Source organism: Canis lupus, chromosome 13 (assembly GCF_011100685.1).
Source record: "Canis lupus familiaris isolate Mischka breed German Shepherd chromosome 13, alternate assembly UU_Cfam_GSD_1.0, whole genome shotgun sequence".
In the NCBI taxonomy this organism is placed as follows: Eukaryota; Metazoa; Chordata; class Mammalia; order Carnivora; family Canidae; genus Canis; species Canis lupus.
Window position 1 is genome coordinate 13677385 of NC_049234.1, and position 16789 is coordinate 13694173.

General features: G+C 32.8%; 1 protein-coding gene across 2 annotated transcripts in view; it reads right to left on the reverse strand.

The window, feature by feature from the left end:
- Positions 1–16789, reverse strand: part of CSMD3 (CUB and Sushi multiple domains 3) — a 1311859-nt gene that overhangs the window by 1041223 nt on the left and 253847 nt on the right. For both annotated transcript variants that reach the window (XM_038555367.1, XM_038555366.1), the window contains exon 4: positions 4063–4257. In XM_038555367.1, the coding sequence (XP_038411295.1) occupies positions 4063–4257 (195 nt within the window). The remainder of the gene's footprint in view (positions 1–4062; positions 4258–16789) is intronic.

Here is a 16789-nt window from a genome sequence, read left to right on the forward strand (position 1 = left end):
TAACAAAGAAGCCTTCCCCCAAACGGATCTCACCTGTCAGATCAAAATAAACCCTGTCAACATTTGACAGCATCATATTTCTTCATTGATCACTGCTTTCCCTGAAATCTCTATGGATTCTAAGATCTTTCTTTTGGGCTATAAATATACTCAAACCATCAAGAAAATATATCACTTTTTTTTCTAAAACATATAACACCCTTTTAAATTTTTCTTTAATCTAGAATTCATCCCAATACAACTTTAAATATTCCATGATTGATGACTTAAATCTTACTAGGTTAATTCTTCCATCCAATGATTTGACTTTTTGTGGACCAAGTTTTAGGTCCATTTAAAACACTATATTTTATGTGTAACTTTTACAAAGAGTTTTATTAGTTTGCCCTGAGGTGTGTATATCAAAATGCCATTCTGAATATAGAATATCATTATGAATTTTAGAACGTTTAATTTAGGAATAGCATATCCCTTTCACCTTGTCTGCCAACTGCTCTTAATTAGTAAGGAATGTTGGGAGCACTGAGTTAAGGACTCTGGGGCCACATTGCAACTCACTGGGAATAAATGTCATAGAAACATCTATCAAAGGAGAGAGGGCAGAAAAGGCACATGTCCCTGGTATCTCCAATACAGACTTATAGCATAGGAATTCACTTTCACTTTTTATAGAAGATTGTGTAGCTCAGCATCAAGCAGTTAGTTGTCTTTTTCAAATACTAGCAGATAGTGTTGATAAAATTCATCCTGTTTGTGAACAAACACAAAATCCTTTGTACCATATCCTCTAAGTCGAGGTAGCATTTGTTTTTCTTAATTAAACTATCATTGTTAGGAAGCATCAGAAGAATTCTCTAAAAGCAGGGTTTTGTCAAGGAGAGAAACTATGTAAACTCCAGGGAAAGCAATAAACAGATCATTACAGGGTTATCAGCCCCCTGCAAAGTTATAAATTAAAGAATCAGTATGCTATCAAGTGGCAAAGAGTAGAGGAGGGGAGCCATGGTCTAAATAGTCTATCTTTTCTGTGTGAATGACAACCACACAAAATCCAAATACTCAATTTCCCTATTCTTTAAGTTTAAAAAAAATGCTTAATGGGAGATAAATTGCTCCTTAGAAAATTAGATCATGTGCTCTGTGAAGTCTGACTTCATAGACTCTACCTTTAGCCAGTGAGTGTTAGTAACATACCAGAACTACTTTTAAGACTAGAAAGGAAAATTATTGCCTCATTGAAAATGTTCTTGCTCTATGTAGTTTTTATTTTTAGTTAGCCCTTTGTGAAATCTTCCCTTAAAGTGTTATCCCTACCTGAACTTTCTTCCACTCAACTGGGAGAAATTAAGGTCGTCCTTATCAAGGTGCCTAACAACTCTATAGATTCTGATATGAAGGCAATTATTACATTATTGTAATTATCTGATTACACAATGTTTAAATCCACTAGAACTTCCTTCTTAAAGACAAGATCTATTTCTTAATCATCTTTTGATTTTCAGTACATAAAATAATGCTTTACACAGGGTGGGGTTCGAATAAATAGATGAGAAAATGAGTAAATGTATTCATTGTTATCACTATTAAAGAGAAGCAAAGGTAAGCTGAAGCAGATTGAAGTTAAACAGGAAGAATTTCTAAAAATAGTATCATTTTTTAATAAAAATCATAGAGGTTAAAATGGAAATACAGTTCAAAGGAAATAAGTCTGAAGAAATTAGAGGGTGAGAAGTAGAGTACATGCTCTGGGAAAACAAAACTACAATGACAAGATAGAAGTATCCGTTTTGGGGTTAGACTTGAATATACAATAATAGATATTATCCACCCACTTTTTGTTGACGGTCATTTTTTTTTTAAGGACTGTAATTCTTTTCTTTAGGGAGGAGACAGTAAGAAGTGCTAAGAAAAAGTGGATAGAGCTAGCATAAATAAAACTTAGTATGTATCTGGTACTTTACATATACTATCATATCAACTTCTAACAGTACTATGATGTTAGCTTTTCCACCTCTTCATCCTATTAGAGCTAAAAAAATACTTTCCAAAATTAATATACTCTTTGCTCAAAGGCCCTGGTCAAAAAGGGGCACAACTAGAATTTAGACTCAGATCTTTGTTGTTCCACAGGTTCTTCTCTGAACTAAGATAAAGAAGGAGCCCAAAACAGGAAGAAATATTCAGGTAGTACTCGTAGTGCTCCCCTGAAATCTCTTAAAAATGCTTTTTGGTTTTATATACCTTAATGAGTCCTTTTGATTTTGGAAGTTTTATGCTTTGGAAGAATAACAATAGTCTTTTGACTGATTCAACTATAAAACTCCATTTCTCTTCAAATAATAAAACACTTCTGAAGAGAGATGCAAATTATTTTAGTGAAGTATCACTAAAACAACAGCTTAGGCTTTAGAACCAAACAGAATGGGTTCAAATCTAGCAAAACCACCACACTTCAAATTGAGAGAAATTTCTCCATGGACTTTAACATTTCTTCACATCTTGTAAGCAGAGAGTCCAACTGTCCTTCTGTTCTTTGTACTAAACTATCTTTTCAAAGTTGTTTGTACAATAGTCTTAAAGGACAGTGTCTTCCACCAGAGTAAAGGGCAAGTTTGCATATAAGCTTGGGGAATAAAGTTAGGGGTGCCTAACTAGGGGTGCCTAACTAGAGGTGCACCTAGGGGTGTCTTTGCTTCAGAGCAAAGGGCAGACGTGCTCATTTATAAAGAATTCAATTTCCTAAACTCATCATCCAACTCCTAAAATAGCACCTATGATGTGTGCAGGTATCCCATACTCTTTATATCATTCTGTGAGAATTAGGGCTTTGAGAACTAGCACAAATGTTAATACTTTGGCTGCTGACATGTCAATGAATAATAAACTTTCCTTTGTTTCTGACCCAAAAGACTGGGGTCTTCTATCATCACCCAAGAAACTGTGGCAGAGAAATCTGTTAACTTGAGAGTTGAGTAAAATCTGACTCTTTAGAGTTCTTGACATTTACTGAGTAAACTTGAGCAGTTATTTCAAATTTTTTGCACTTCAGTTTTGTATTGTGAAATTTAAAAACGACTATACTTGTAAATCTCTTAGTATGCTACAGTATTCAAATGATGTTCTAAGTGTTCAAATATCAATCTCAATGAGCTGACACAATTTGCCTGAGGTCACTCCTATGGTCATTGTCAAAGCAGGGATAAAAAGCTAGCTGTTTCTGATTTTCAGAGGTCTTTCCTTCATATACTTCCAGCCACATGTTGGAGAGGAAGCTACAAAGTGACTTAGATCAGCAGCTGGACATTCCTATGTCCCATTCATACAGGAAGCAAATGCCAAAGGATAAAAGAGATACAACTCATTTATCTGTCTCTTTGTTAGAAAGCCAAGCCCACAGAAAACAATAAAGGTCTCCAGAATTTCTGTGGGCAAGATTCATCCATGAATTCAGCTTCCACTGAACATCACTGAACATGTTCTATGTTTCAGTCACAATACATTGAAAATGTTTCCACATTAGAGTATTATTGCTTTCCCCATAACATAAGTAATATTAATCAGTATCGATTAAATGAACTATATAGCATTCTTATTTCACAAATTCCCACGCTAAGTCTTCCACTAGATATCTTTAAAAGATTCACAGATTCAATCAATACTTCAAAATGTCAACAAAATTATGACTCTGACAGACTAATTAAATTTCTAAACATCATTAACCTTGTGTCTAATATAAATGCTAAAGCACATTTATGTACTATGCATACATATGTGTATAAATATAGAGATATATTGTACTGTTTCATTTCACAAGTAACATCTTATTTTGACAAGCATTTTTTCTAAACTTGTCATGGAATATATGTATACATGTCATATAGTACAAGTATACAGAAATATATTTTTTTATTTTAAGCTTCAAATTTTATAAAAGGAACAAGCATGAGGTGCCAAACATATTTTGCAAATATACTGTATGACTACAACTCTTACTTTTAAAACATTTTCATGTGTCAAACAAACATTCAATCAGTAAAAAAAAATAAATATTTTTTTCTTTACCTCTGCATATGGGAACAGGAAAATCCCATGAGGCTGTATTAATTGAATTAGCTATACAGGTGAGTTGAGGGTGGCCATCAAGAATATATCCAGTTACACAGCTGTAGCGGATCTTGTCCCCAACGTCAAACCGTGTACCATATAATACACCTTTGGGTGGAACTCCTGGATTTCCACAAGAGCTACTCTGCAATTCTGTAAATAGGAGAGAAAAGGAGAATTTACAGTTATTTTAAATTTTTTTAAATTTTTATTTATTTATGATAGTCACAGAGAGAGAGAGAGAGAGGCAGAGACATAGGCAGAGGGAGAAGCAGGCTCCATGCATCGGGAGCCCGACGTGGGATTCGATCCCGGGTCTCCAGGATCGCGCCCTGGGCCAAAGGCAGGCGCTAAACCGCTGCGCCACCCAGGGATCCCCCTACAGTTATTTTAATACATTATTTTAATGTTTTAGATTTTAAAAACTATAGGTAGATACAGATATATCTCTTTTCCTTTCAACAAGTGTCACAATAAAAGGAAATGGCTTTCATTTCAACACATATAACACAGAAGTATGGGAAAGGGACCAAATTTTACCAAAAAGATATTAGGTTTCATTCTTTGTGTTAGAAAATTTTTAATATTTTATAGTATTTAATCTTTCTAGCAATTTTAAAAATCAACATTAGTCATATTATACAGATAATAAAGTTAAGATTAATACCACTTACATGACTTCTTCAAAGTTACATTCTACTAACACATTAATAAGCAAATCAAGTTTTATTAAAATGCTCCCATTACTTTGATGCATCTGCTTAACTCTGAATCAGAAACATTTCTCCAAAAATATATGTGTGCATTTTGGGTAAAAACTTTTTTTCCACTTAAATAAGAAAAATATAGTGCAGTGATGAAATGAAATATTTTTAAAGTTGGAGAGACTGGGCTAAAGTTCCCAATTTGTTTAACCTGAAAATACAATAATAAGAAGTACATAAAGTTGTGAAGTTTTAAATAGATCTTTAAATATATAAAGTACCTGGAAAATGCCTGATATGTTAGGGGATTTTATCTATTACTTTATTTTATTAGTTTATATTTAAAAGTATACAAGTATACAAATATAAGAGATTTTTAAAAATAATATTCATCTCAGAGGAAAAGTCTAGTTTCACTGTAAGTGAAAAGAAAGAAAATACATAGAAATAGTAAAACTTAAAGAAATTAATGAGATTAAGAAAGATTTCTTTTTCCTGATATTATTTTCTAAATTTTCTATTACCTTTATATTATTTCATACTATAAATAATTGTCAATACAAATACTAACTAATGAATTACTGAGCTAAAAGGTATTCAAGTTTGAGTAGGCTACAGTTTAGTTAAGGGTATTATACAAATGTTAATTTCCTATTTTTGACAATTATGCCATGGTTACAGGAGTAGTTAATCTTATGGGAAGCTGGATAAGAGTATAGCGTAACTCTGTACTAATTTGACAATTTAACTGAAAGTCTGAAATTATTGCAAAATAAAAAGCTAAAAAACCACTGCAACACAAAAATGAATTATGTTTCCATTTGGTCTTGATATTCATACCATTTATATAGTTAGTGAGTTCCACGTAATGTTATTTTATATTAAACGAAATACCTAAAAGCCACCATAATATGGAAAATATCAATGACAGTAAGTAAAAATATCTAAATAATATGTGGATGCAATTTTACAAAAGCAATGGCCATTTATAAATAAGAAGTGTATACAGAGTTGAAATTTTGTATTTTTATTCGTAATAGGTTTGTAGTACTTTTAGGAGTGTTTCCTAAGTGAACCTCATTTTTTCTGTATAAACTTTTCAATAATAGTGGGAAAAATCAGTGATAAATTTCAAATGAAGTCAGTTTAATCAGTGAAAAATGTATTGAAGATTTATAGACTTTTATGAGGATTTATACATTACATATATTAGATAAAGCATTCACTTTTAGTTTAGGACAACTATTTTAGTCTAAAACCTGATTAAAAAAAGTAAAAAGAAATTTGACTAATGTTACTTAAATATCAATGGTTTCTCTAAATAACAGGCAATTTCCTTAAGCTTCCTCTGCATTAACGGTACAACAATAAGATCTGTAAAATATTCATCAGTAGCCAAGGTTTTAATGATCTCTAATATTTCACTTTACTATTTTTCTAAGGCATATGGTATAAGTTCACTTTCAGCAAAATATGAAACAAAGTTATTGTCTGAATTTTGAGTAATACTTTAAAATACTTTTGAAAAATAGTTTTTCTTGAAATAGGTTCTTTTTTTAAAAATTCATTTGATTGAACGATGAGATGTTTGCTGCAAGAGATGGTGAGGTTAATAAGTTTTGATAAAATGAATAAGCATTCAATCTCTTAAATATAGTAATAACAAAGGAAATTCTCTTAATGAAACTACCACTTGTGGCCTTAGAATTGATCCACTCCTTTCTCTCTCACCTCCTAAAAAATAATTAAGGTCAGGACTTCAATTAGCATAAAGTTATATATCTAGGAGAAAAAGCAGTTTCTAAATTATTTCACAGGAAGCAGTTAGGTGGAGAGATGAAGGGAAAGAGAGAAGCAAGCTCTAAATAGTTCTCAGATTTAACTTTGATTTAAATGAACAAATAAACATTACCCAGAACAAAGTACCTGAAGCAAAAATGGAAAACACAGGAAGTAAGTTAATGAATGAATCACAGCCCTGGTTGGAATCTTAATACATTAACTTTCTATTGCCTGACTTGTAGCTGAATTATTTCTAAGTCAACAGACAGATAAGAAGTTAGGCTGTTTCAAAATAAAACTCAAAAAAGAAAATTCTAAAACATATCTGGTTCTCACCTTCAGGAATTTCCTACTTTCAATTGCCCTTGTATTTTGACTTTCATAAATAAGAACTACTCATTCTCTGTAGACTTAGTAATCTCATGAAGACAGGAAGATGTTTCACATTCAAGTTTACGAGATCACAATTCTATAGCCACTGCTCATGGATTCTATTTTTTGTCCTCTCCCAACCATTTAATTTGGGACTTCTCCCTAAGCTATGTGCATTTTAAGACAAACAGCCAAGGATGTGATATTAACTGAAAGAATTACAACCCACCACCAAAAAATGCTATATTCTGATTCACTTTTTAGTCTTGATTTTTAAAAAATAAATAGTGCTTCATATTTGAACTTTTTAAATTAACTTGTTAATTAATATGAGAGTCTAGAACTAGCTAAGTGAGACTAATTTTTAGACATTGTTTCTACCAGCTATCAAGAGTTTGAATTGCAGGGGAAAATGAAGACACAGTCTGCTATATTTAGTAAAAGCAGCTTATAAACTAATCATTGCTATACATGGCATTTACAATAACTGGTGATTTTATTATAAAATCATTCTTAAGGGAAATAGAGATTTAAGCAATAAAGAACTTTCATGTTAATTCACCAAATGTACCCACAAGATAACAACACCATGCTTGCTTATCACTTTACTGTGCTTCTGAAGTAAATAATTACATCTAAAAAGCAGAATTGCCAGACTCAGTTACCTTCTTTCACCAACAGATGACACTAAAATAAGGATTGGAAAGTTTTGGTTATTAAAATAAAACAATTATAGAAGTGACATAGTCTCATCTGATATTCCATAAAGCAAAGATTAAAATGGGATTGGAGTGTTCTGGAGAGAATACTTTAAAGTTATTTTCATGATACTATTATTTGAGCAGTGATCAATTTCTTTAAATGCAAAAAATAAATATATAAAATTCCTTATATACTGCAGTTTTATTTGAATGTATTCTTGGTATCTGGGCCATGAGATTGTGTTTGTGGATAAAACAGAAGTACTCAAGAATGAGTAGTGAATCAAGAAGATTACTGGAAAACTAGTCTGAAGACTTTATACTCAAAAAATGTTTCTGAAAATGTCAGAGACACTTTATATAAGTTTACTGCTCTGTCCAAATGATTGAGTCAAATTAAAATTCATCTGTTTTTTTTTTCTAGAAATATATCTTTCTTTTTTACCCTCTCTTCACAGAGATATTGAAATTATCAGCAAATAATGTGAAGGCAACATAAACCATACTAAACTGTGTGGGATTATTGATAAAACAAAAAATTCCTGGAGGAAGATCTGAGATAAATAAAAATCCAAATGGAGGCTGGGATTTATTGACAGTCCTCTATATTAGTTGAAAGGAAACATACCTATAAATTACTTAGTAACTAATTTATTCATCAGAACTTCTTGGAGGTTATCATTAGCAGATGTGACCAGTTCAAGCAACACCACCTTCCTCACCTTCTAAGAGTTTATAAATTGAAAAAGTTAATAACCTTAATTGTTGAGATCAGCTGTGAGTCATCCTTTTTTTCTAGGCACTTAAGCATTCATATTCCCATTGCATCTCACAAATTACCCAACACCATATATGATTTTCCCTGTTGTACAGAAAGAGAAATGGACACAGATAAAGTAACATTCCCAAAGTCACCCAACTAATAGATAGATTTGTAGTTCTAGCCTAGATGTTTCTAAGATTAAAAAAAAGAAGAAACCTTAGATTATTTCACAACTGCATGTTGTTGCCATGAAAAAAAAGATATTCATTTCACAAGTGTTTATTAAAAAGTTAATATGGATAGTACTGTGGGATACAGTTTTGCAAATGACAGACATGGCCCTGCCCTCATGGAATTTATCAACTTGGGGTTGACCAAGTCAATAAGTAGTTACATAGCATTAATTATAATATGACAAGTGGGATAAAGGAAACATAAGGCTATAATGAAAGTATATAATTGAGAAAATTTAGTTTTAATTAAGAAGAGGTCTGGAAAGAATTTTCTGATAAAGTCAAGTTTAAATTGAGATCTGAAATAGGATAAAGAGTGAGTTGGATTAAAAAAAAAAGGGTTTAGTAGGTTCAAAATTTAGAAATGTAAGAATCAAAGTACTATAATAGTTACTAGATTTGGCAAAGTTTTATGAGCATGGTAGGGCACAAACTGAATTACAAAAAATATTCCAAAAGGGTTGGCCAAAGACAGGTTCATGTAGTGAATACATAACGTATGCATATGTTCGTGATTGGAAAAAGAAGCTGTGTCATTAAATGTTTTTTGAAGGAGATACTATAAGCTCTAGAGAAGGGAATGATTCAGAGTGAATAACTGAAATCTAAATGTACAATAAGCAGAGATTTTCATAAGTGTGTATGATATATGTTTTGTGAATTTACTAATTGAATAGTAATTCAATCTTAAAACTGATTAATTGGTGGATATGATTATGAAAACTAATATTAAAAAGATGAGTAGCAAGAATACTATATGCATACTATATTTACATAAGAATATCAACTTTACAAGGCTGTTAATATGACTATATAAAACAATATATATGTTGAGCAAGCACACAATACATGGCAGATATTATTATTAGCTCAACAAGTTGTAGGTTTATTTTTATTATAATCAATTTTGCATTAGAGACATCTAAATTAGGTGTGATTAAATTATGACCTACTAGAGGCAGGGCCATGTCTTCATTAAATGCTATTAGATCATTCCTGATGTCTTAAAAATTAGTCAAAAAATAGTACTTTAGTCAAAGGTAAAATTCAATTACTCCTCTCTAGGACATAAATGAAATTCAAGGTGTAACTCTACACCTGATAGAATATTTGGACAACCAGATACAAAAAACTTCCTTATGGGTTTCATTGATTCATTAATTCTTTCATCTATTAGTTGATATCATATGTGAAGCATTATCCCAGGCACAGTGATTATAAAAAGGTATGTGAAAAAATAAAAATAGATAAATAAATAAATAAAAAGGTATGTGATATATTGCATCCTAACAAAGTTCAGATACGTTAAAAAATAAAACAAAGTTTCAAATACTTTTGAAAAATAATGAATCCTGAAAAAGAGTGTATATCAAGGACTAAAAGAGAGTTTTTATCACATTTTCCTAGAGAAATTCAGTAAAACTCTACTAAGCAATTTAGAAAAGGAGGGGTGATTTATACTAATAAACATTTTACAATAACCTTAGCTTTTTTAAAAATCCCCAATTTGTTAGGAGCACATGGATTATTGTGAAAGGCAAGATAGTTAGCAAAATATCAAGAAGAAAACCTGACCTTGAAAATTGGAGTGAAAACCAAATGAAAGGATAACGGATACCATGACTACAGAACTGCATAATTATTCAGTCAAATAGATGAAGCATGATCCTGCTGAGATCAATTAACAATGCTTTAAAACACTGTAAAATTATATCTACTAAGGGAAGTAAAATCAAGTTGTTTGTACTTCTTACAGAAAATTAATCTCAAGATTTTATTTCCCAGATGATTAAAAATAATTTAGGAGAACATAATATCAAGTTGAACCACCTAGTACCTCTCATCCTGAGACTTCAAAGTACTTAACCAACTAATACATTTTCCAACTTTTTTAGTGGTACAAAATATTCTTTTATTAAGGATACTAAACTATTACATTCACATAGGATATAAATGGTATCATTTGAGAATTCACTTGGAGACTGGATGAGCAAGAATTTTGTGGATCAGCTATTAAATCTCTCTTGTTTCCCATGGACTTTTACTTCAGTATATATGACTCAATGATACTTTTTTTTTTTCTTTAATTTGCTTCCTCACTAGACTGTGAGCATCTTGAGAATAAGGGCTCCAATTCATCTCTATGCATTAAGAACTCAGTACATTTTGTGGTATGCTGTTGAAAAGCAACAAAGGATTGCTCAGTTCATTGAGTTTTTTCGCTAATAGAAAAACATTAAAGATGATCATCACAGTTTGTAGGAGTAAATGTTTAAAGACAAAATAGAGTGGAACCACTAGACTAGAAGAGAGCTGTAGGCACATCATGACCTAAACTTGGGTCATGATGAGCGCTGGGCCACAGGGCCTGCCTGTGATTTTATAGGTCAAATTATATAATTGTGCCATCTAAATATGTATTTTTAAATGAAAATTCATTAACTTCAGTAAGTCACTTCTTAAGCATGAACCTAGTTCCTAAGCTACTGGTCATTGCCACACTCTTCACTGGGATGCTGGAATGGAATGAACACTAGGCCACGCACCATTGTAAAAGTTATCTTGAAGCTTCAAAAAGGTTCAGATTTGGCAATAAAAAGGATGAATGCTCATTATTGAATGCTCTTACCATTATTATTTTAACTTAATGAAAAGGATTCAAACTATTGGTTGCAGGGGGAGAACTGAGAATAAGCCAACGCTGTCTCAGTTCATCTGTCTAAGAAGAAAATAGATTACTGCATTGATCTGGCTGTGATGAAGGGAGAATGCACACAGATTATAATGCATTTTAAACAGCAGTAGAAGAAAAATCTATTGTCATTATTTTTTTAATTAAAGTAAATCACTGGGTGGGCTAATTATAATTCCAAAGGAAGGAAGTGTGAAGCAGTAAAACAGTGTAAAACCAAACACACAAAAATCTGTGTTATCTAGGTAACACCATTCTGTTTTGATATTGGTGTACTGGTCCCACAGGTAAGAGAGGTAAAAGCTTTTAGAGTCAGATCAAGATTAATGGTCAGATACAATGAAGAAAATTCATTGCACAATATTCAAGACTACTGGATGTGTACTTTGGATCTGTGAATAAGAGGCAATTAATATTCTTTCAATTTCAAATATCTGTCCTCCTTTTTTTTTTTTGACAAAACAAAGTTTACCACTTAAACTAAACTTATGAAAAGCAATACTGTATTTTTATTTTGTAAAATAACTACCAACACATTAAAATAGATGGGTGGAAAGGTCATGATATATATTTAAAATTATGATTATTTAAACCTAGCTAGAGCCTGTGTAGCTACCAGAATTTTAACAAAGCAAAGAAAATAAAAATGTAGAATGGAAGGATATTAGCACCATTCTCAGTTTAAAGTTTCTAAAAATGGAATACTGCATCTGTATGAGTAGCATTTGATAACTTGATTCAGAATAATAGAAAAATATGAATAGACTCTCCACTCCTCTGACAGAATTGGGACAAGTATGTGTATTAAGACTTTTGGGTAATTTGTATCTTTAAAAAGATATGTTAAGCTGATTATGGATAATTTACTAGATTACATATTCATCCAATATGAGTGAGAGATGCCACTGTGTTTCATCAATTAATCAATCACCAAATAATTACTGAAGCTTGAAGTATAAATGTCAAAGAGATATAAAAAATAGAACACTGTTTCTGCTCTTTTGGAACTTATAACTCAATTGGAAACATAAAACATGTATAGTATGACCTTCTGGCAATTAAATAATAAAATAGACTCCATAGCTGAATTTGTAAAAGTTACCTATTATATATTTATAAAAAAGGAATAATATTGTATGAACTAAAGGAGAGAACTTTAGTTGAAGAGGAGTCAAGAGAAAAGTCAAATCATATGAATAAATGTAAGAAAGAGAAATGCACAAGATGTGGTCAAGGATCATATGCAAAATAAATGGCCAAAGTAGAATAGTATACCTATGATGAAACAGAATGAAATTTTAGAAATGAATCTTAGGGTCACAATTTGGAGAGCCTTTAAGTTAGATGTCTTAGGGTCAATGTTATGCTAATGCAGCCCCAAAGGCCCTATAATAAAATAGCTAAAATAGACAGCAGTTATTCCTCTATGTGACTCTTCAACTGGTCTAGGCTAGGAGGGATCAGACTATGCCCTCAGGTCTTCAGGGACTCAAGATTTCTTCCATTTTGCTGCTCTATCCCTCTCCTGGGCTTTGTTTGTAAACTTGGTAGAATTGGATTTCCAGAAATGTTGAATTCCGGGCTACCTTAAATTCAAACAGAGGATACCAGGAGAAAGAAATGTCCCTCCCTTTCCTTTACTTCTGGCAAAGTCTCTTCTCATCACTGCACCCTATTCAAATTCCAGAGTTTCTGGGTAAAGCACAGCCTACCCCCCCCCCATTAAGGCCAATGTTTCCCATGGATCAGTACCTGTTAGAGCAGAAAAGGATAGTCAAAATAAATATCTCTATGTGGATAAGAGAAGTAGAGGAAATATTCCACAGTCAATGGTCATGAAAATAAATAGAACATATTAGAGAGGCATTATGAAGATCCTCCTACCCTGAAAGATCCTGGTACTGTTCTTGAGAAGGTACTCCTTTGTCCTGTGTCCTCTGCTGTCCCCTGGCATTTCCTGTTGAGAAATGCCACTTGTCCAATTGTCTGTTGCAAAATTTGAAGTGGGTATGGGACAGCAGACTATCCTTAAGAGTATATAGAGCTTATATCTTACATCTGCTAATGCAGGTTTTGTACTTGAAAATTGCCTTAAGAATTGAACAAAGGGATTTGAAGATGACTTCTAGGATTTACTGACTAAAATTCCCTCCAAAACATTTAAGAACTGGCTTGTTTCTAGTTATTTTCATGTGCCAGTGAGTACTCTCCACCCATTCCCAACCTGCTTTACATCTCTCTCATTCTCTTTTTAATTGAGACTACCTGGAGTAATCTGAAGTAATAAGCTTGCAACATTATTTATCTCATCTTTGCCCGAGGGCTGCCCTCCATCCATCCTTTGACTAAAAACTTAATAAGAGACTCTGATAAACCTTCTTATCCCCTGCTGTACAAAAGCAGCTGGCTTTTGCAACCCAAAAGTCACCAAAATTTTAGACTCTGTTCTTTCCATCTCTCTTTAAAACTGGCCAACATATGCCTGAGCTCTTGTCTGTGCTGTAAAACACTGCCAAAGGCAGCCAGGAATAGGCACCGGCCTTAACAACTTTACTTTCATTCTTTTGAACTGGAGCCTTGGTGCTCTGCCTTCCACATTGTCACAGCAACTACTTCACCACTCTTGCCATAACACAGAAAAGTCACCTGCTGTGCAGTTCATAATGCTTCCTCACTGCTCTTCCTGACCAAAAAAACAGTAACACATGTTGTAGGCTTTTAACACACCACTTCCAGTACAAATATTTCATCAATGCCAGACACAAAAACCATTTTTTAAAGCATAAAGGGAGTTAATATTTTTCTAGGAACGGGTTGTAGGCTGGACCTCTTGATTCATACAGAATTAGCCCAATAAGGGGACTGCTACCTTGAAGCCACTGGAATTAAGTTTACCTGGGGTCACTGCCACCTCACTACCAACTTCTAAACAGCAGAAGGTGACTGTTTTAGTTTTTGTTTTTCCCAGAGAAGCTGGATAATGTTGGAGAGTGATGTAAAATTTCAACATGGATAAAGAAACCCACGGTGAGAATCTAGCAGGAAGGCTGCCTATGCCTAAATTCAGTGTTTCATTCTCACACAAACTGCATATCCTTGGTGGAACATAATTCATATTCACTATAAGGAAGTCTCAGAAATGTGTTCTTTTTTTCCTGACATTGTCCTTTTTTTCCCCAAAGATTATTTATTTATTTATTTATTTATTTATTTATTTATTTATTTAGAGACAAAGAGAGAGAGAGAATGAGGGAGAGCAAATACACAAACCAGGGGAGGAGCAGAGGGAGAGGGACAAGCAGACTCCACACTGAGCTCAGAGCTGGAGAGAAGCCTCCATATCACAACCCTGAGATCATGACCTGAGCCAAAACCAATAGTTGAATGCTCAACCAATTGAGCTACCCAGGCACTCCTTTGTCCTGACATTTTCAATTAGAGAATGAAGTAGAGATTGACAGAATTTTTCTGATCATTGTACCTCATTTTTAGGTATCTCTCCTGTTGGAGATTTTATAGGTTAATGTACCTCCATATAATCCTGTCAACTTGGCTTACAGACAAAAGTCCCATTTCCCACTCGATGGTCAAAATCCTCCACAATCATGCCTGTTTACATTTCTTCAAAATCTGCCTATGCTCAACTTCTCTATTTCAGACAAATATTCACTGCTCCCTCCAATATATCATATGTATTCTTGCTTCACAGGTTTGTGTACATTTGTAATAGCTCCTATTTCTTCTCTGTCTGTACAAATGTTTCTATCCTTATACACCTAAACCATTTTCTACCTTCTCTATAAAGATTTATAAACTCTTCAGTCCATGTTGATCCCATTTGCTCTGGAATGTAAATTTTTATTTTCTATTACATTCCTTGATCATTTATTTTAATGTCTTAAAAGATTTCATTTTACCTCTGTTTTCCTTTTTAATTCAACAATGTTCTCTATCTTCTAATGTGTAAACATTGTGTACTCGATTGATTGGTCACCATAATCAAGGCAGATTATGTTTTTAAAGTGCATCTTCAAAACCACTAAGTCTAATTTGGACATACTTGGTTAAAGAACTAGCTTAACTCAAAAAGCTAGAGTTAGGAAAATATGATGTGTCCAAATTATTTCAAATTCCTTTGGAAATTCAATTCCTTTTGAGAAAAAAAAATCCTGCGTCCCATATTGATGAAAAATTTGAGACAACAATCTTTGTATTGGCAGGATTGATGGAGAATTGGAAACTAGGGCCTTGAGAGTTTCTCAGATGACAAGGAATACAAAGAATCCTGACTATTTTGTTCTTCCAAAGTAATGCTCAACTTTTCCTCTGTATATGAATAGCTCTGAAGCTGTGGAGGAAAACAAATAAATAAACAAAGAAAGGGGCTTGTTCCAGTTATTTTGCATTCTTGCAGTTTACCTTATCATCAGAAAATGAAGTATAGTGAAAAAATGCTCTAGGAATGAAATAAAATAAATCTGGCTCTGAATCCTATCTGTGTCATTTACTAGTGTGTGGCCAGAGAGGCTTTTAATACTTCAGTTTCCTCTTTGGTATGATAGGCATTACTGAAATTTATTCGAGCTACTTAAGCAAATTAATAGGAACTCACTATGATTTTAACTATGAGATTCTCGATAGCACTACATTTTAACTTGCATTTAATGGTCACTTATTTCATACTGAAAGGATTTGCACATGAACTCATTCTCCTCAGAATATACGTGTTTATGAGGCTTGAGTTCATTGAATGTGTCTGATTTCATTCTATTCAAACCACACACATTTAACAATGGCAAAGGTTTCCCAACAATGCATTTACATTGTTATTCAGTTCATTTATCTTCACTGAGATCTTAACATTTAGAATGTACTTTTACCTTTTTAAGCACTGACATCTACTAATCATGCTAACTAGTTTTGTTACTGGTTATAGCTCATGGTATAGCACAATAGAAATTGCTTCACAAGAGCTATGAAAAACTAATTGAAACCAATTATGACAATTATCTCTCTGTTCAATTGCTTGCACTAGACTCTTCCCTCATACCATACTGTCAGACTGCAGACAATTTTCCCTGATGTGACCTATCCAATTGCATTTCAGGCTTTATTCAGTGAGCATGCATACTTCTGATTAAAATTAATAGGAGCTATGCATGGTTTGAGTGAGGACTGGAGTTATTAGGATTGTAATGTGAATATAAGTGAAAATTAAGTATCATTGGACCTTCTTATTTTAATTAAGTACCCAAACACTCTTAATCAAGCATATAATTAAATTTAAGGGGAAGTGCATTGTGTGCTAATTGCCATTGATTATTAATAATATGCTTATTTATGCATGCAAACTCTATAATGGCATATATCTCCAAACTGTTTCTGAATGACAATAACTGAATTCTGCATAATGAAACTATTAATGAAATGGAGTTTTA